A 20,545-nucleotide genomic window follows, 5' to 3' on the forward strand; every position below is an offset into this window, starting at 1 on the left:
ATATGAGATGTCTGAGCCACACTTAAACCTCTTCCTCTTTATTTCTACTTATTCTAAAAGGTTAGCAACTATATTTCCTCGTTTGGACCGTGCGGTACTAATTTTTAGGATCGTGATTGTATTTGATATACTGTCGTATAACACAGATGAGCCACCCATGGATGTACGGTGATCGACGCACAGCCGCTTACAGAGAAGGCGTGCATCCTTTTCGAGATGCAGCCGATGCGAACAAGCATGGTGGTGGCTATATGTTTTGTCCATGTGTTGAATGTCGGAATGAGAAGGATTACACTTCCTCAAGAGTCATTCAGAGCCACCTGCTTCGGTCCGGTTTTATGTCGGGCTATAATGTTTGGACGAAGCACGGAGAAAGAGGGGTTATGATGGAAGACGACGATGAAGAAGAAGAGAACGATGATGACAACTACCGATCTATGTTCCCTGAGTATGCTGATACCGCAATGGAAGACAATGAAGAAGAAGATCAGGATGAAGAACGGGAACCAGATGAGCCCGCTGATGATCTTGGCCGGGTCATTTCTGATGCACGGCGAGGTTGCGACACAGAAAAGGAGAGGTTGCAGTTTGAGCAGATGTTACAGGACCACAACAAATTGTTGTACCCAATTTGTGAAGATGGCCAGAAGAAGCTGGGTAGCACACTGGAATTGCTGAAGTGGAAGGCAGAGACCGGTGTGACTGACTCGTCATTCGAAAAGTTGCTGGTACTGATGAAGAAGATGCTTCCAAGAAAGAACGAATTGCCCGCCAGCACGTACGAAGCAAAGAAGCTTGTGTGCCCTCTAGGATTAGACGTGCAGAAGATACATGCATGCCCTAATGACTGCATCCTCTACCGCGGTGAGAAGTACGAGAATATGCATAAATGCCCGGTATGCATTGCATTGCGGTATAAGATCAGAAAAGATGACCCTGGTGATATTGAGGGCGAGCCACCCAGGAAGAGGGTTCCTGCCAAGGTGATTTGGTATGCTCCTATAATACCACGGTTGAAACGTTTGTTCAGAAATAAAGATCATGCGAAGTTGTTGCGATGGCACATGGAAGATCGTATGAAAGACGATAAGTTGAGGCACACCGCTGATGGTCGGCAGTGGAGAAAAATCGAGAGAGAGTTCCCGAGATTTGCAGCTGACGCAAGGAACTTATGGTTAGGTCTGAGTACAGATGGCATGAATCCTTTTAGGGAGCAGAGTTGCAGTCACAGCACCTGACCCGTTACTCTATGTATCTACAACCTTCCTCTTGGTTGTGCATGAAGCGGAAGTTCATTATGATGCTAGTGCTTATACAAGGTCCAAAGCAACCCGGCAACGATATTGATGTGTACCTAAGGCCATTAGTTGATGAACTTTTACAGCTGTGGGCCGAACCAGGTGTACGTGTGTGGGACGAGCACAAACAAGAGGAATTTGACCTTCGAGCGTTGCTTTTCGTAACCATCAATGATTGGCCTGCTCTTAGTAACATTTCAGGACAGTTAAACAAGGGATACAATGCATGCACGCACTGTTTGGATCAGACAGAAAGTATATATCTCGACAACTGTAGGAAGAATGTGTATCCGTACAATCGTCGTTTTCTTCCGCCCAAGCATCCCTTAAAGAAAAAAGCAAGCATTTCAATGGCAAGGCAGAACCCCGGGGGAAGCCTGTCATCCGTACTGGTGCTGAAGTATTTGATATGGTCAAAGATTTAAAAGTAATCTTTGGAAAGGGTCCTGGCAGCCAACCTGTTCCTAAAGGCCCTGATAAGGGCGTACCCATGTGGAAGAAAAAAATCTATATTTTGGGAGCTACCCTACTGGGAAGTCCATGAGGTCCGCTCGGCAATCGACGTGATGCACCTAACGAAGAATCTCTGCGTGAATATTCTAGGCTTCCTGGGCTTGTATGGGAAGTCAAAAGATACACCGGAAGCACGGAGGGACCAGGAACGTCATAAAGGAAGAGATGGCATGCATCCAGGGCAGTTTCAAGGGCGTGCCAGCTACACTCTTACTAAGGAAGAGAAGGAAATCTTCTTTGAAGTCCTTTTCAGTATCAAGGTCCCGACTGGCTTCTCGTCGAATATAAAGGGAATCGTAAATATGAAAGACAAAAAATTCCAAAACCTAAAGTCTCATGACTGCCACGTGCTTATGACGCAATTGCTTCCGGTTGCATTGAGGGGAATTCTACCGGAAAATGTTCGCCTGGCAATTGTGAAGGTATGTGCATTCCTCAATGCAATTTCTCAGAAGGTAATCGATCGAGAAAGTCTATCAGGGTTACAGATTGATGTGGTCCAATGTCTGGTCAGCTTTGAGTTGTTGTTCCCGCCATCCTTCTTCAATATAATGACACACCTCCTAGTTCACCTAGTCGAAGAGATTAGAATTCTCGGTCTTGTGTTTCTACACAATATGTTCTCCTTCGAGAGGTTCATGGGAGTCTTAAAGAAATATGTTCGTAACCGTGCTAGGCCAGAAGGAAGCATCTCCAAGGGCTATGGAACAGAGGAGGTCATTGAGTTTTGTGTGGACTTTCTTCCTGACCTTAAGCCGATTGGTGTTCCTGAATCTCGGTATGAGGGTAGGCTGACAAGAAAAGGCACACTAGGAAGGAAAGCAAAAGTATGTATGGACGGGCATTCTTTCTCTCAAGCACACTACACAGTTCTACATAATTCCATCGTGGTGGCTCCGTATATCGTGAGACACAAGAATATTCTACGCTCCGAAAACCCGGGGAAGGCTGACTCTTGGATTAAAGGGGAACACGAGAAGACTTTCGGCAGTTGGTTGCAGACACATCTCATGAATGACGACACCGTTGGAGATGAGTTGTACTGTTTGGCCAGGCCACCATCTTCGACTATATGTACTTTCCAAGGGTATGAGATAAATGGGAATACATTTTACACGGTTGCCCAAGATAAAAAGAGCACCAACCAAAATAGTGGTGGCTGCTTTGATGCAACAGACGAGAATGGGCACTGTTTGGAAACATATTACGGGTACATAAAGGAGATATGGAACTTGACTATGGACCTACTTTTAAGATCCCTTTATTTCGGTGCAAATGGGTGAAGCTGACAGGAGGCGGGGTAGTTGTAGACCAAAAGTACGGCATGACAACAGTGAATCTCAACAATCTTGCGTACATGGACGAGCCAGTTGTCCTAGCAAATGATGTCGCTCAGGTTTTCTATGTGAAGGACATGTCTACATTAACGAGAAAAAGAAATCAGCAAAAGAAGATATCGTCCGATGAGCGAAAACGCCACATAGTTCTTTCAGAGAAAAGAAACATCGTGGGAGTAGATGACAAGACAGACATGTCAGAAGATTATAATAAGTTTCATGAAATTCCGCCCTTCAATGTGAAAATTGACCCAAGCATCCTACTCAATGATGAAGATTCTCCATGGCTACGACCCAGAAGAAAATAGAAATAATAGATAGGAATATTGGTGCAATAATGTAATAATGTATTAAACCTTTTATGTAATGCATGTATGGAATGTACTAAATTTCAAACACTTTTCATTTTCATAGTATCCATGTAAGAGATGAGTTCTCGTTCGAAACCCTGATACTTCGAGAGAGATTGTCCGTTTTGTACACGAAGTGCATCCAGTTTTTGTCGTAGCCCTCTCAACTTTTTAACACATGCTATGTGGGTGAAATGATGATAGCATGCCAACTTTCAACATTTTCAGAGTTCATTTGTAGTGCTTTTCAATTTCAGGGTCAACTAGCTCAAAAAAAAAGTAAATGCACGAAATATACCAAATGAAGTCAAAAATTGTTGAAATTTTGTGATGTGCCTTTGAATGGTGCATTTTGAACACACAAAAAGTATGGAGTTCAAATAAGTTCAAAAAAATGAAATCCCTTTGTAAGAGATGAGTTCTCGTTCGAAACCCTCATACTTCGAGAGAGATTGTCCGTTTTGTACACGAAGTGCATCCAGTTTCTATCGTAGCCCTCTCAACTTTTTAACACATTCTATGTGGGCGAAATGATGATAGCATGCCAACTTTCAACATTTTCAGAGTTCATTTGTAGTGCTTTTCAATTTCAGGGTCAACTAGCTCAAAAAAAAAAGTAAATGCACGAAATATACCAAATGAAGTCAAAAATTGTTGAAATTTTGTGATGTGACTTTGAATGGTGTATTGTGAACACACAAAAAGTATGGAGTTCAAATAAGTTCAAAAAAATGAAATCCCTTTGTAAGAGATGAGTTCTCGTTCGAAACCATGATACTTCGAGAGAGATTGTCCGTTTTGTACACGAAGTGCATCCAGTTTTTGTCGTAGCCCTCTCAACTTTTTAAAACATGCTATGTGGGTGAAATGATGATAGCATGCCAACTTTCAACATTTTCAGAGTTCATTTGTAGTGCTTTTCAATTTCAGGGTCAACTAGCTCAAAAAAAATAAGTAAATGCACGAAATATACCAAGTGAAGTCAGAAATTGTTGAAATTTTGTGATGTGCCTTTGAATGGTGCATTTTGAACACACAAAAAGTATGGAGTTCAAATAAGTTCAAAAAAATGAAATCCCTTTGTAAGAGATGAGTTCATCATTGAAGTCAGAAATTGTTGAAATTTTGTGATGTGCCTTTGAATGGTGCATTTTGAACACACAAAAATTATGAAATTAAATATATCAAAAAATCATTGGAGAACATATGACCAAATTAATACAAGTTCATCATCACATTAAAGCCAAAGAACAGTAGTGATCAAATGTTATTATTGCAAAAAATAAATACGTAAAGTTCTCTCATAAAACAACATACAACTATGTAAAACATTTAAATGCAACAACAAACGCGATCAAAATCGCAACTAAGGTAATAATTGACCGAACATCATAGTGATACCAAGCATCTTTATCAATGACATATTTTCTAATATTCCTAATCTTCAAGCGCATTTCATCCATCTTCAAGCGCATTGCATCCATCTTCAACCGCATCGCATCGATCTTCATCTTGCGATCATCGATGACATCGGCGACATGCAACTCCAATTCCATATTCTTATCCTCAATTATTTTCAATTTTTTCTTCAAGTATTTGTTTTCTTTTTCAACCAAATTTAACTTCTCGATAAGAATTTTTATGTGGGTTGGAATTTCTGGTTCATATACCTCCTAGATTAAAAAAATATATGTCACATTGGTCGTCATAATTGTCATAAACACTAAGTAAAACAAATAGTTATAAAAGATAATATATACTACATCCGAATCATAGACAGGACGAGGGCCGACGGAGGCGGATACCAAAACCATCGCACTATATAATAACAAAAAGTAATGAAAGTGAGTAATTTATACAAGTATGTATCTAAATCATACAAGTAAGATTTTTTGATTATAAAAAGAAGATAAGAACAAGAGGCTCACCACGGTGGTGCTCGCAGTTGGTGCACGGCCAAACCTAGACAAATATTAAGGAAAATGGAGCTTGGAGGTCGAGCTTGGAGAGGAGAAAGCTTAAGTAGAGTGGCTCGGGCATTTCATCGAACACGTCATGTGCATGAACTAGAGTGGCAAGAGCATGGCATGGTCACACTTCAACAACCAAAAAACAGGGGATATGGTGGGCAGGGGCGAGGGTTTATATAGGCAACACTTTAGTCCCGGTTCTTGCCACGCCCCGGGACTAAAGGCCCGTGCTTCCCGCCTTTTGGTCTGCCCGAAAAAGGGCCTTTAGTCCCGGGTCGTGGCTCCACCCGGGACTAAAGGGGTCTTTAGTCCCGGATCGAGCCCCGAACCGGGACTAAAGATCCACCTGTATAAGCGGGAGTTAGAAAATTTTGAACCCAAATCGTCCATTTCTCTTCTTCTTCCTCTCGTTCTCCTGCCCGACGCGGCAAGCGACGAACTCGACGACGCCGTCAGGCTGCCCGCCGTCCTGCTCGCCGCCGCCTGCCGTCGTCGTCGTCCTGCTCGCCGCCGCCGTCCTCCTCGCCGCGCGCCGCCCTCCTCACCGCGCGCCGCCCCGTCCTCCTCGCCGCGCGCCGTCGACACCTCCGGCCGGTAAGCCCCACGCCCCCTCCTCCCTAACACTCCAGCCAACACAAGCAAAGAAGAAAAAGGAGAAGAAAGGAAGAAAAAGGAGAAGAAAGGAAGAAAAAGGAGAAGAAAGGAAGAAAAAGGAGAAGAACGGAAGAAAAAGGAGAAGAAAAGAAGAAAAAGGAGAAGAAAGGAAGAAAAAGGAGAAGAAAGGAAGAAAAAGGGAAGGAGAAAAAAAGAAAAAAAAGGAGAAGAAAAGAAGAAAAAGGGAAGAAGAGGAAAAATAGAAGAAGAGGAGAGGAGAAGTAGTAGAAGAAGAGGAGAAGTAGCAGTAGAAGAAGAAGTAGAAGAAGAGGAGAAATAGAAGAAGAGGAAAAATTAATTTAGGGTTACAAGAAGAAGAAATATTTTTTTTGTCATTTAATTTTGCTATTGTATAGTGTATATGCTTAAGTGTTAATAGTGTTTCTTAGATTATTGCTTAATTTTGCTATTGTATATGCTTAAGTGTTAATAGTTTAATTTTGCTATTGTATATGCTTAAGTGTTAATAGTTTATTTTTAGCAAGAAAATTAATAGAACTAGTTTAATTTTGCTATTGTATATGCTTAAGTGTCCGGGACTGGGCTCCGCCCGGCTGGTATTTTAGAGTTTAGGTTCTAGCCAAGACCCGGGACTAAAGGTCCTCCTATATAAAACGAGCCTTCGAAGTTTCCAACCCCTCTTATATAGTTTGTTAGTTTATTAGTTAATCAAATGTCCGTTTTTGCAGAACTATGGATCCACATATCAGGAACCTCGAAGAGGAAGAACTTCTCGAAAATATAATCAAAGACGGCCCCGACGTTGAACCAGCTGAATCTCCGACGTCATATCTAAACGACTCCCTATATGGAATGGAGGTCGAGCGACACGAAGATCAAGCCGATGGGGCAGGAGATAGGTCCAATGACGGAGAAGGTGATAGCTCCACTGATGGAGAACCGGTGAAGAGGAGAAGTCCGACGATGTATACATATGAAGTTCGACAATCACTTGTAATATGTGAAAAATATTGGAGATAGCTCTATATTGTATACATATACATTCATTTGACGAATGTTTCTCCCTCTTAGGCTTCCACATCGAGCAAAACTACGAAACGAGGCCCGACTAGAAAGTTGGATGCACGGACGCATTACACATTTGAGGTGATATTTCCTACGGGCGAACCCAAGCTTCCTAAAAATGCCGCTGACACATTCAAGAAGCAATGCGGAGTTCTCGTTAGGGATCACGTCCCGATCAGCGTTCGGGAGTGGAACAAGCGCAAAGGGGCAGCCGATAGTGACTATGTCGCCGAAAGGTACAAAGATAATCTTTGGAATGATCTCATGTCACATTTCAACCTGCCAGAATGTGAGAATGAAGACACCGCAGACAAACTGAGGGCCAAAGTCAAGCAGTGGACTCTAAAGAAGATGGCTGAACTGTTCCGTAGCTGGAAGAAGAAGCTATGGAAAAACTATCTGAAGACAAAGAAAGTGCCAGTATTCGAGGGGTATCTAGCCAAGCAGGCGAATCACTGGAAGGAATTTCAAGAGTACAAGGAGTCAGAAGATGCCTAGGCATTATCAGAAAAGAACAAGATAAATGCCGACAAGAAGAAATATCACCACAAGCTGGGGCCAGGGGCTATGAGACTGCCATCCCAAAGTGGGATAAGAAAGAGCAAGATCTGATAGATAAAGGCATCGTACCTGAACCACTCCGTGATGAGTGGGAATTGAGAGCAAGAAATTGGTTCCTTGCGCATGGTGGGTCGTACGACGAAACAACAGGGGACCTCATCTGCAATGACAATCTTAGGATACCCAGGGAGAATTGGAAAAGGATAGTGAAAGAAATTAAGGAGGGACAAATAAAGTTCACTGCAGATAGAGATAAAGATTTGCTCACACTGGTCCTCGACAATGACGAACATGGAGGACGAACGCGAGGCTTCGGTCCTTCTTACCCGTGGTGGCTTGGGTTTGCCAGAGACCAAGACACTTACAGAAGCCGAGAGAGAGCAAAGAAGCGGCAGCAGGATGAGGAGAATGACAAGTTCAACCAGTTGCTTGCCAGGATTAACGAGCAACAGAAGTAGATTGATGAGCTTAGAGGAGTACCGCGCGAGGAAGATCCTGCACTTGATATTACCGGCGCCCCATCTAAGCGGAAAAGCAGCGTGGCTGAATCTGAGGCCCCGCCCGACGATGAACGAAGAATGATAGAGGGCGGTCCCGGCTACCCCGTGGATGGAATCAAGGAGTCAACATCATGTGAACTCCATCAGAAATTCAAGAACATATCCATGAAGGTGGCCGTCAGACAAGCTTTACCTTCTGGCCCTGATGCACGCTGGCATGGCCGTGAGATTCCAGCTGGCTTTGCTAAAGTCGGGGTGGATGAAATCATGACGGGGTTTAATGATATGGAGCTCGACATAGCTGGACCCGAAGATGAGAGGACACTCGGAGAAGTACTAGGTGGAGTCATCCTATGGGACAAGAACTACATCAAGCTTCCAGGCTCGGCCCCAAGGACAACACCGCCTCCGAGTCGTCGCAGGTCACCTACACCTCCATTACCTCCAAGCCCTCCACATGACGTCGGCCAGCACAACACGAGTCCATCTCGATCACCACCGCCGGACTTGGGTCGTCCGTCTTCGCCGCCGCCCGCTCCGGATACAAAGCGGGAGCGTGCCACCAAGAACGCTCCGCCGACGATTCCTAAGCCACAGAGCACCCCAAAGCGCAAACGGTCGTCCCTCCCAAAGGTACGTCATGCTAATCTTCCTATCAGACCTTATGATTGTACCCCGAGGAAAATGCCAGGATAGCAAAGGAACATCATGATGCGCAGATGAAAAAGTAGGAACCCGAGCCCCGCCCGGAATACACCGAGAAGCAAATAGCATTTGCAAAATACTTCACGACCCTTCCATCACAGTATGACTTACACCATAAGCCTGATGACTATACACGCACATTGCAGAAGGAAGTGAAAAAGAGCAGATCACGTGCAAGTGCAAGTGGGAGCAAATCAAGTTCGACTACAAGCAAGAAAAAATCAGACGTTCCTCAGCTTGGACAACAGGCCAAACAGTCGATCCCACCCCTCAAGGTGTTAACCGAGAATGTTCCCCCTCCGGTGCAGGGGCTAGCTTTAGAAAGAGCAAAGGAGTTGGCGGCTGCATGTGGTGTCTCGGTTGAAGAATTGTTGTCTTCCCAAGACGACAGGATACCCAAGGTTGTGGTAGCCCCTAAGCCACAGTTTGTCACGGGTGAGCCTTTGGTCAGCAAAGATGATCTCCCAACAAATATGCGTTACTTGCATCAATGGTGCTTAAGTGAATCAAAGAATGAGAGAACGATGATCGTGCTGAGTGTCCCACAGGAGTACTACGGCCGCCCCAAACAAATCCATATCGACTTTGATGAACTCTTCCAAATGTACAATGGCGACGCCCTCGACAAATCGCTTATGAGTTGCTATTGTCTGTAAGTTTTTCAATTCGTTGTCTACATATAACTTGTTTAGTTATTTCAATTCATTGTCTATATATAACTTGTACTCTATTATGCAGAATGAAGATTCTGGATTGTAAAAGTAAGAGCATCCTAAATATTGGGTTTATTGACCCAGATAAAATACATATAGCGACGCTAACTAATTATCCCAAGGAGACGGAGGAAAACCTTCTAAGGTTTCTAACAGATCAAAATTTCTGTGACCACATACTGTTTCCATACAACTTCAGGTGAGGGTCTTTACTCTGTTGTGTCCATTCACTTATAAGTGTAATTGATAAGTTACAGGTGCAGCTTTCATTGGATTCTGTTGGACATTCAAATTGATAAGGGAAGAGTTGATGCCTTCGACCCATTATCGAGACCCTTGAAACAGTTCCAAAGCCTGCAGGACATGCTCCAAGGGTAATTTCAATCATTCTTGCGCTCTATCGGTCTCTTTCGATGATTTTCTGATATATCAATTAATGAAAAACTTAGCAAATCATTATCCTTGTCGGGCAGGGTTTGGAAGCGGTTCAAGTGCGTGACTCCCGGTATCGAGCATGAGAAGCTGACCTTTAGAGCGGCTCAGGTAAGTAGTAGTATGATATACTTCTATTTTGAATACATTTATGATGCTAGATTATTATTTTGATTATATATATTCTATTCTCGTAAAGTGCGACCAGTAAAGTGCGACCAGCAGCCACGGGGAACGCATCTATGCGGATACTATGTTTGCGAGACCATTCGCACGTTTACCTCTGAGCACAAGGATCACAGATTCGACGTAAGCAATGAACATTCACACCTCTATTTTTACCCGTCATTCTTTGTTATCATGATTGATATTCATATTCATCTCCTCTTCTTATATAGCACACGGCCATGACGACGAAGGTCCTACCAGAGCAACGCGCGATTGCTGTTGCAGAGGAGCTTACGACCTTTCTGAGGACGGAAGCTATAGATGACAAAGGACGATTTAGTGTAGCTAGGGGCCATTACTGATGTTCGTCCATGTAATCGAATAGACGGACTCTAGTCCCGATAATTCAGATCTCCATATAATTGTATATATATGCTCGCTTGTAAGATAAGTTAACCTTATATATATATATATGCATAATTATTTCTATTTAAATTATATGAAAACTAATTCCCGAACACCAAACGAGGCATCACGTTAATCTCCCGAACACCTAAACCCTAAAACCCAAAAATAATTTCATTCAAAAAAACCCCGAAAATAAGCAAAATATGAAACTCTTTAGTCCCGGCCCGTGTAACGAACCGGGACTAAAGGTCCTGCCCCTGGGGTGCTACGAGGCGCCCACGTGGAGCACCTTTAGACCCGGCTTGTAACAGGGCCGGGACTAAAGGTTAGGACTTTAGTCCCGCCCCTTTAGTCCCGGTTGGTGAACCGGGACTAAAGCCTCTTACGGGCCAGGGCTAAAGGCCCCGTCCCCACTAGTGCTAGTCTTCCAAACTAGATCCCGCGTGAGCATATTCCGACAAGTAGTTTTTAAATCAACTTTCAGTAATGAAGATCAAGTTTTGTAGTAAAAATGATTTTCTAGCTTGGACCAGTACAAGTCAATCATTTAATAAAATTATTTTGCGATGAAAGGCATGTTTCTGAAAAACACGTGCTTGCATATCATTAACTGCATGTTTTTTTGTTAGCTTTTAGGGCATGCATTAGTTTCCCCAAAGCAATGTAACATGATGAAAGCATAAGTTTGCATTACATGTTACTTTCATTGAGCTAATTTGTGTTTCAAAAACATACAAGGACAAACTCTTAAAACTTAACAAAACAATTTTTAAACCGTGAAACTTGTTTTAGCACATAAAATTCATAATGGTCAACCTACTGGTTTGTGAGTGAAAAAAAAGTTTTAAACTATAGACTTGTCGTCCGTCATAATAAAGTTCCTTTACAAATATATCCACCAGAACATGTCCATATGGAATCTAGTTTTGAAGGACTCGTGACGAGAAACATAATTTTTTCTTGCAAAAATGCATGTGGGATCTAGTTTTTCCTCAAAACAAATACTAACTTATTGGCATGTGCTAGAAAAGCAAAAATACTTTATAGAAAGGGAAGTAAATTCTGAAGAAATAAAATCCTTCCAAATTTCTATGGAATCCCAATGAACCAAAGAGGCCCCAAACATTAGAGCCAGTTGCGGCCAGCACGATCGGTTTGAAGATCAGCTCATAGCTGTCAATGAAAAAAGAAAGATTTGAAGATCAGATAAGCAGGGCCGTATGGAGGATACGAGGGATGGGTGAGCAAACCAAGATGATGATACTATATATCAGCTGCAAGTTGCAGAACCAACTGGAGCATGGCAGCAAAAGCATACAAACATATATTGGTGCTAGCTTTTGAACGTTGGATGCAGCAACACGTAGACCTAGGCGCTAGCTGCTGTTAACTATGCAAGTCCACATGCAAGCAAACCAAGCAGGCAGGCATGCCGCCGGATCCGTGGTCCTTACCTGATACACATGTACTTGTCGATCATATACACGGTGTGGGTATAGACAATGGACCAACACACTGTTATTTGTGGTTTTTGGACGTCTCCTCTCCACTAGTGTCGTCCTCCTCTGATGACACGAGGGAAACCCTAAGCCCCACCGCCACTCACGCCCCTCTCCCTCTTGTCTCGCCGCCACCACAGAAGCCGCAAGTCCGCGCTGGCTCTGGAAAGGTGGTGGCAGGGAGCTTCATTGGTTTCGTGGAGTGGCGGTTGTTCGGGGCTAGTTGAGAGGCGTAGGTGGCAGCAGGTTTCCCTTTACGTGGCGGCGGGAGGGTATTCCCTACTGCGTGGTGCTTCCATGTCCGATGAGGTGGGTTGCCCGTGGGTGCCTTTTTACTGGCAAAATGGACAATTCTGACTTCTGGGCTAAAAGAACTCGCAAACTGAACCCTCGGTGGAAAAAATTCACAGAACTGACCCTTTTGTGTGGCGCCCGACGCCTAGGCGCCACACAATGGACCAACACACTGTTATTCGTGGTTTTAGACTCCCCCTCTCCACCAGTGCCGCCCTCCTCTGATGACACAAGGGAAACCCTAAGTCACACCGCCACCCACCCCTCCCCTTCTCGTCCTGCCGCCACCACAGAAGCCGCAAATCCGCACTGGCTTTGGAAAGGTGGCAGCAGGGAGCTTCGCTGGTTTCGCAAAGTGGCGGTCGTTCGGGGCTAGTCGGCTCTGAGAGGCGTCGGTGGTAGCAGGTTGCCCTTTACGCGGCGACGCAGGGGTATTTCCTACTGCGTGTTGCTTCGATGTCCGATGAGGTGGGTTCCTGTGAGTGCCTTTTTCAGTGGCATTACGATGTGACGGGTCTCCAGTTATGACAGTGCTGAAGCGATGGTGGCTAGCGACGACACAACAAGTGGGCGGCGGTGGCGGTGGCCATGGTCGTCGCTCGCCGATGTGTCTCTCCCCATCGGCGGCAAGATGTGGCTCTCCTCTGCGCGACAGCGGGCCAACCTGGTGACTTGCCTTCCCCTTCTTCGATTTGCGTGGCTCCGACGGTCTTCGAGGGTGTTCAGAGTTGGTCGAGGAGAAATCCATGCTCGGGTGAGATGTGTCATGTGTGTCAGTTGTAGTCATGGGTCTTTGGTGTGGTACAGTTGCTATCCTCTTGGATCGGTGATGTATGCCGAAAGGCGTCGTATCGGCTGCCTCGGTTGTTCTTCTTTGAATTCGATGCGCCTTTTCATAGTGTACCACCACCTCTGTCTTACAGTTGATATATGAGAAAAAGATAAAGACGGATCCTTAATTAGTTTGTTTGTTAATCTTTTCTCCGTCTGAAAATACTTATGGGAACAACAGATGTGTCCAGATGTATTTTAATTCTATATACATTTATTTTAATCAATTTTTACGACAAGTAATTCCGGACAAAGGAAGTATATAGATAGATAATACTCCCTCCGTTCCTAAATATAAGTTTTTGTAGAGATTTCACTAGTGGACTACATACGGATGTATATAGACATACTTTAGAGTATAGATTCAATCATTTTGTTTCGTATATAGACCTTTAGTGAAATCGTTTAAAAGACTTATATTTAGAAACGGAGGGAGTAGTTGATAGATTTAGTCAATTCATGTGATCAAGGAGCCGGCCGGTTCCGGTCGAGGGGAGGACCCAGCCAGCCAGCGACAGCACTCTCTTGTCTCTTCTTCTCAGTCACTGTGTTAATCAACTCCACCCATTAAGCTAACCACGCGTTGATCACGCCTAAAGCTTTCTTGGCGCCAACGCACTTTTGTTCTGGGGGCATCCGCAAAAGACCGCCGGCATCTTCCCGTGCGTGCGTGCGTGACATATATATTTAAAGGGAGCTGCTGCACATTCATCGATGGATATTTATTAAACACTGTCATCTGGACAGCCGTTCGATCTCGCGCGTAACCGTCTGATCCATTCCTGGACTTAATTCCTGAAACAACGTTTGAGTTGCAGAAACAATCGCTTTGTTGCAAAAAATAAACTTTGAACCCATTAATTCCTGAAACAACGATCGAGTATCAGAAACAATTGCTTGTTTCAGAAAAAAAAAATCTTCGTCTTTCTGCAAACATACTCCCTCCGTCCGGTAATAAGTGTATTTTTTCCTTTTCTGCCAGTCAAACTAGTTAAACTTTGACTAATTTTATTTAAAAAAGTGCTAGCATTTATGACATCAAATTAGTATCAATAGATTTGTCTTTACATGAAGTTTTCAAATAATATCATTTTCATGCCATATATGTTGCTACTATTTCCTATAAAGTTGGTTAAATTTTAAAAAGTTTGACTAAGTACAAATTTATGTGTACACTTATTTGTGGACGGATGGAGTAGGTGCTGTTACGGAAGAATTTTCTGCAACAAAGGTCATGTTTCAGGAAACTTTTGCAGCGGGCTAGGATGGGGCAGCGCTACGGCGGTGCGGGGCGACGGGCGGGCCGCCTGGTTGCGGGAGCTCGCCGGCGTGGCCGAGAGGGGCTGCGGCGGAGCCGCGAGCGGGCTGGGACGCGGCAGCACTCCGGCGGCTGGGCCCTGGTCGCGTGAGGCGAGGCGGCTGGCCCCCTGGTCGCGGGAGCTCGCCGACGGGGCCGGGAGCAGGGCGTGGAAGGCCATGGCAACGACGGCAGCTCCGGCGAGGCTGAGCGGCAACAGGCAGGCGGAGGGCGAGGTCGCTGGGGCCGAGGCGGAGGCGCGGGGTGGAAAAGTGAGGAGCCCAACTTCATGACCGTTTTGTGAAACAATGATCCAGTTTCAGAAAACGGTTCGCGATCGGATTGAGATCCAACCGATTAACGGACGGCGCGCGGATCAGCCGGTGTGATGTAATCTTTTCCTTTTGTTTCGGAAAAAAATGATGGAACTCCCATCCAGCTGGAAAACGCAACCGCCGGCGACGATGTTTATTTTTCTTATACTTCCTTCGTCCCAATTTTTTTTTATCTTATGATGATGATGAACCTCTTATCCAGCTGGAAAACGCAACGGGCGGCGGCGACCTGGGGTCTGTGTTGGGTCACTCGGCGCGTCGCCGTCGGTCGCCGACGACGGCCGGCACCGGCAGGCGGTAGCGCGCCAGCCTTGACTCTGACTCCTCCGTCCGTCCGTCGGTCCTCCCTCCCATCCATCCTTGGCTTGTCCGACCTGGATGGTTATCCGTTTCCTAATCGCTTTTTCTCATCGTCCCTTTCACAGGAAGGCATGTGGAAGGAAGGAGGTTAACCCAAGACACGTTTTTAGTTGGCTTCATTAGGAAGCTATAATTGTTTTTGGCAGGGATTTAGGGGGGCGGATCGGCCAAGGTCTTGGAGAAATTTTTGGTTGAACCCCTTATATACTCTCATATCGTCTATCCGCACGGTTCATTCTTGCATCAGAGCCCGTACAAAGAGAAAAACTTTTGGTCCGCAAAATTACAAGGTCGAATGTTCGGAGAAGCAAAAAAGGGAGAAATTTCCATATAGGATAGCGCGGATCTTGAAGCGGACCGGATGGTCTGGATAGAGGGCACACCGGTGCGGGGTTACGAAAAACCCGCACAGAGGTCTTGCTATAAGGACACTAGTGTTTCTGTTTCGGGGGAGGGCATTTCTTGTTCGAAGATATCTTGACGAATTCACAAACGCATTTCCCCTGCTCGGCAAATGGATGGAGCTTTTGTTTTTAGGAGATTTGAAAGTTGGGGGCCTCTTTACTAAAGGGGAAGTTTGAATGATTCAAAGATCCAATTTATTGCTTCAGTGGATATGGAGAAAATATCCTTGTCTTTTTTAGAACAAGAAAATAGTGTTCTATGTATGTTTTGCTTTGTACTAGTAGGTAGACAATTCTCCACGGTGGATTTTGTGCTCTCGAGCCCGTTTGCACCATTTTATGTTAGCATGATAATGGTAGAAATATATATATATATATATCATATTTGTAGATGTTCCACAAAAAGAGATCTGTCATGTACATATGGCAGTGTACTATGTATCTGCAAAATTTATGATAAAGTTGTACTGGAGCAGCCGGGTTTAATTTATACCAGAGGTGGTACTTTCTATTCTTGTCAATAAGAAAAATAATTGAATAAAACAACAATATGTTATGCACCAATTTTCTTCTTCTTATTTTCTCCTGGCAAAAAGAACATTAGGTTTTGCATCCTTTTTGCAGCTACAGTAACAATTAGCTTTGATAATTATTGGTGATGCCAAGTGTTTTTATTTTGAGCCACGATCATCTATATCCTTTCGAGCCCAGCAACCAAGTTACCGAGAAACCATCGAATTTTGTTCTAAACAAATCCAATGAAGCGCCGTTTCACCGACACCAAAAATCGAAGATGGGCGGCATTACAATCTTCACTTTGCCCGGGTCTCACAATGCAGGGATCAAATGGGTCGAACTTTTTTTGCGAATATAAATTGGTCGAACTTGCGCATGTGCAAGCGCGAACGTGGATGGATACCCATCTTCGGTGTCGAACCAACAAACTCCGGTGTCTACAAACTCTGAACTTGGGACTCAAATACTTTTATAAGTCCTTTCAGACAGCTGAAATTGAGCTGTTTTGCATGATATCTAAAATACCTAGAACGCCCGTATAAAAATGAACAGAGAAAGTAGCAAGGATTTCTCTTGGTCCCTTCTCCTTTTCTTTGGATTTTATTGTGAGTACGTGCACATTTTTAAAAACAATAGCTAGTGCGTGGTGCATTTAACAAGGAGCAAAACGAGAAAACCTTTCCAGCTAGAAACGGAAAAGTGAGACATCCACTACTGCCACGGCTCGTACGAAACCGCCGGGAATTGCGTGTTGGACGGAGGACCCTGTCTACAGTCGATCCTTTAAATACGACCTCTCAAACCTTCGCGGATGCGTCCAAACTGATCGGACGCATCTTATTTTTATTTTATTTTCACATCCGCATCTTTCGTATTCGAACCTTCATATACATACAAACGCATGCAACTCTACGTAAAATAAGAGGCCAACATCTTTCATCGGATCGAATTGCTTCGTCAAACAAAAGGATCATAGTTTATCGGAGTTCATCAACAACGTCATGCTACATACTACTTGAGCATAATTAAAATATGAACAAAACAGGGAAGGGCGGAGGAAATCACCATTTCCTTGCCATCCCCTCCCCCTTCCGGCCGACCACGCATGTGCCCCTCCTCCGTGTAGGCGTCGGTGTGTGGTGGGGCGTCGTTGTTGTCATCGTCGGAGCGGGACGTGGTGGAGACGTCGCTGTCGTCCTCGTCGGAGCTGCACAACATGTCGGACAGCCTATGGAGCAGGCGGTCCTGCTCCTTCGCGTGGCGGGCTGCTCTTTTGCTGCCTCGCGAACCGATAAATGGATGGCCACTCGGAGCGCCTCGGCATTCTTGCGGTGGAGGCGACGCGCATCCGTCTGTGCAGACGTCAACGAGCAACGAAAGACGTCCGCGAGGACCTCGTCCTCGGGGTCGACCGGCACACTCGAGGTCGAACTCCGCACGACCAACATCTCCCCCTCTCCCTCGCCCGCTGCCACTCGCGACGGGCTGCACGCGCATCGGATTTCGGCGTTCGGTCCCCGACGCAGGCACGAGGACCCAACGGTGGCCGGGAACCACTTCCGGAGCAGAAGGTGGTGGAGGTGGGCGACGTGCGCGCGCGCGTTTGACGGACCTGATTCGCAAGGTCCGACTGTACATGCTTTAACTGAGCATGGAGCTGAAAGATGACTCGATTGAGTATACGCAGGTTGCTGATAACCAACAGATATATGTGTCTTGTTTTCATATGTATTTGAAAACAGTTTGAATTTTGTTTGGCTTCGTATGCGATATCTGTTTGGTTATGAATCTATATAAGATGTTTGTATTTTTGTGAAGCGCGTTGGAGTTGGTGTTGTTACCTTTGGAATGGAAACAACACTACAAAGCCCGTCCGCCCGCCCATACGGTGGCCCGACACCTCCTCGACGGCAATTCCGGCCGGCGACAAGAAAAGAGAAGCGGCGACGAAGCCGCGTCCGTCGGAGACCGCCACGCCATTCTCATTCCCCATCCCCCACACGGCGCAATAAAACTCCACCGGCGCCACCATTTCCTCCGCGCTTCCGTCTCCACGCGCTTTGATTTGTCGCCCGCCGGTTAAAACCCCTCCCTCCCCCCCCCCACCCCACCGTCTCCTCCATTCCTTCCTTCCTTCCCTCCCCCACCCAACAACCGGCCCTCCCTCCCTCCCTCCACAGGGCCACCTCCTCTTCCTCCCAACACTCCTCCTCCTCCTCCCCCACCACCGTCGCCGCCGGCCAAGCGATCCGACGCCCTCCTCTCCCCGCGTCGCCGGATCAGTCCCCGAGGTTCAGCTATAACCATCCGCCGGCGGAATAGGGAGAGGGCAGGAGAGAAGACCGGCCCCGTGCTGAGCTCTGCCGGCCAGATCTGAGCCCGGACGGAGGAAAAGTCAGCGTCTTTTCTTGCCGTGCGTCTCGGGTCCATGGATTCTTCCCCCGCCGCGACGGCGCCGGCGTCGTACTGGTGCTACAGCTGCGACCGCTTCGTGCGGGCCGCGCCAGCGCAGGACGGGGCCGACGTCGCCTGCCCGGGCTGCGGCGGCGGGTTCCTCGAGGAGATGCGCCGCAACCCGCCGCCCCCCGCCGCGGCCGCCTACCTCCGCCGCCCGCGCGCGCACCACGCCAACGACCTCCGCCTCCGCCGCAGCCGCCGGGCCGCTGCCGCAGCCGCGGCAGCGTCTGGGGGAGGTGGCGGGGGCGGGGGCGACCGCGCGCCGTTCAACCCGGTCATCGTGCTCCGGCGCTCGGCGCTCGGCGTCCCAGCGGGGGACGAGAGCAACGACGACGACGGCGCGCTCGCCGCGGCCAGCAGCTTCGAGCTCTTCTACGACGACGGCGCGGGCTCCGGCCTCCGCCCGCTGCCGGAGAGCATGTCGGACTTCCTCATGGGGTCCGGGTTCGAGCGCCTGCTCGGCCAGCTCGCGCAGATCGAGGCCGGCGGCCTCACCCGGTCCCGCGAGACCCCGCCGGCGTCCAAGGCCGCCGTCGAGTCCATGCCCACCGTCGCCATCGCGGCCTCCCACGTCGCCGCCGACTGCCACTGCGCCGTCTGCAAGGAGCCCTTCGAGCTGGGCGCCGAGGCCAGGGAGATGCCCTGCGCACACATCTACCACGAGGACTGCATCCTCCCCTGGCTGCAGCTCCGCAACTCCTGCCCCGTCTGCCGCCACGAGATGCCCACCGACACCACTTCACGGCCACAGGCCGCCAGCGCCGGGGCTGAGGAGGAGACCACCGTGGGCCTGACCATCTGGAGGCTGCCGGGAGGCGGGTTCGCCGTCGGGAGGTTTGCCGGCGGGAGGAGACCCGAGGAGAGGGAGCTCCCGGTCGTTTACACGGAGATGGACGGCGGTTTCAACCACGGCGGCGCACCGAGGAGGATCTCGTGGGGGTCAAGGCAGAGCCGGTCGACTGAGAGGAGCGCAATTCGACGCGTCTTCCGCAATATGTTCGCCTGCTTTGGCCGCGATCATTCGGCGAGCTCTCACGCCTCGTCCTCCCATATGAGGCCCGAGGAGATGACCGAGGCGTCGGATCATTCCGCCGCGTTCAGCCATGGCTCGAGAAGCCGGAGCATGAGCTGGAGGTTGGAAGACGGCCACGCAGCCGACACGATGGTGCAGAGATAGTCCTGAACTCTGAACCCAAAGAAAAGGTTGCTGTTTGCTTCTGTTTCATGCTTTTATGTATTTATAGAAGAAAGGAAACACGACACGACGATTTGTAGAACAGAATTGGTGTTGTACATAGGAGCAGCAATCTGCTATATTAGTCGCAGGGGAGATGTCCACTGTGATTTTGAATTCAGCATTTGGAGCCTAGGCGATAAATTGTTTTGTTGGTACTAGCAAAAAACAATGTGTTTGATGATTTTTGATTCATTTATTCAATTTGGCCTGGTGTTTACAATGTTTGAATGGTTCAGTTGAACATATCGTCCTAGATATTTTCTGCTCTGGTCTCTCACTTCTTGAGCTAGCTAGATGACTCATCTATCTCTTGCAGATATACCATGGCTTTTGTGGATAGTTTCCATGTTGTTATCACTGATTATTATTGATTTGATTCCCTCGGTGTTCGTTTATTGTTCACTGAGTCAACACATCCATGTTCATTTCATCTGTCCACAGAGAACAGGACCTCATTAATATTTTTGGGAAACAATCTGCCTGGCTGAAATTTCTATGTAGCCCGCCGTCTTCAGATATTTAAGTTCTTCTGGATGACATATCTGAAACAAGATATTTGTTTACTATCCTCAGATCTATGCAAGTGTTGCAATTGCCAGTCACCCTGCATCACTGTCCTGATGTAAAGCCATAGAAAGTTGGGCAGCAACCACACATGAATTTACCCATCTTTTACTGTC

The 20,545-nt window shown here is 46.8% G+C and overlaps 1 protein-coding gene across 1 annotated transcript; it reads left to right on the plus strand.

Moving 5' to 3' along the window:
• Nucleotides 1-18,293: 18,293 nt before the first annotated feature.
• LOC123441568 (E3 ubiquitin-protein ligase RDUF1-like) lies at nucleotides 18,294-20,046 on the plus strand. The gene has a single exon (XM_045117960.1). It carries the CDS (start codon nucleotides 18,600-18,602, stop codon nucleotides 19,803-19,805), a length of 1,206 nt encoding a protein of 401 aa, XP_044973895.1. The 5' UTR covers nucleotides 18,294-18,599; the 3' UTR covers nucleotides 19,806-20,046.
• The last annotated feature ends 499 nt before the right edge of the window (nucleotides 20,047-20,545 follow it).

The sequence above is a fragment of the Hordeum vulgare genome, chromosome 1H (assembly GCF_904849725.1).
Source record: "Hordeum vulgare subsp. vulgare chromosome 1H, MorexV3_pseudomolecules_assembly, whole genome shotgun sequence".
In the NCBI taxonomy this organism is placed as follows: domain Eukaryota; kingdom Viridiplantae; phylum Streptophyta; class Magnoliopsida; order Poales; family Poaceae; genus Hordeum; species Hordeum vulgare.

Bases quoted from the DNA above. Each gene is read 5' to 3' on its own strand.
- LOC123441568 (XM_045117960.1), top strand. From the start codon at position 18,600: ATGGATTCTTCCCCCGCCGCGACGGCGCCGGCGTCGTACTGGTGCTAC.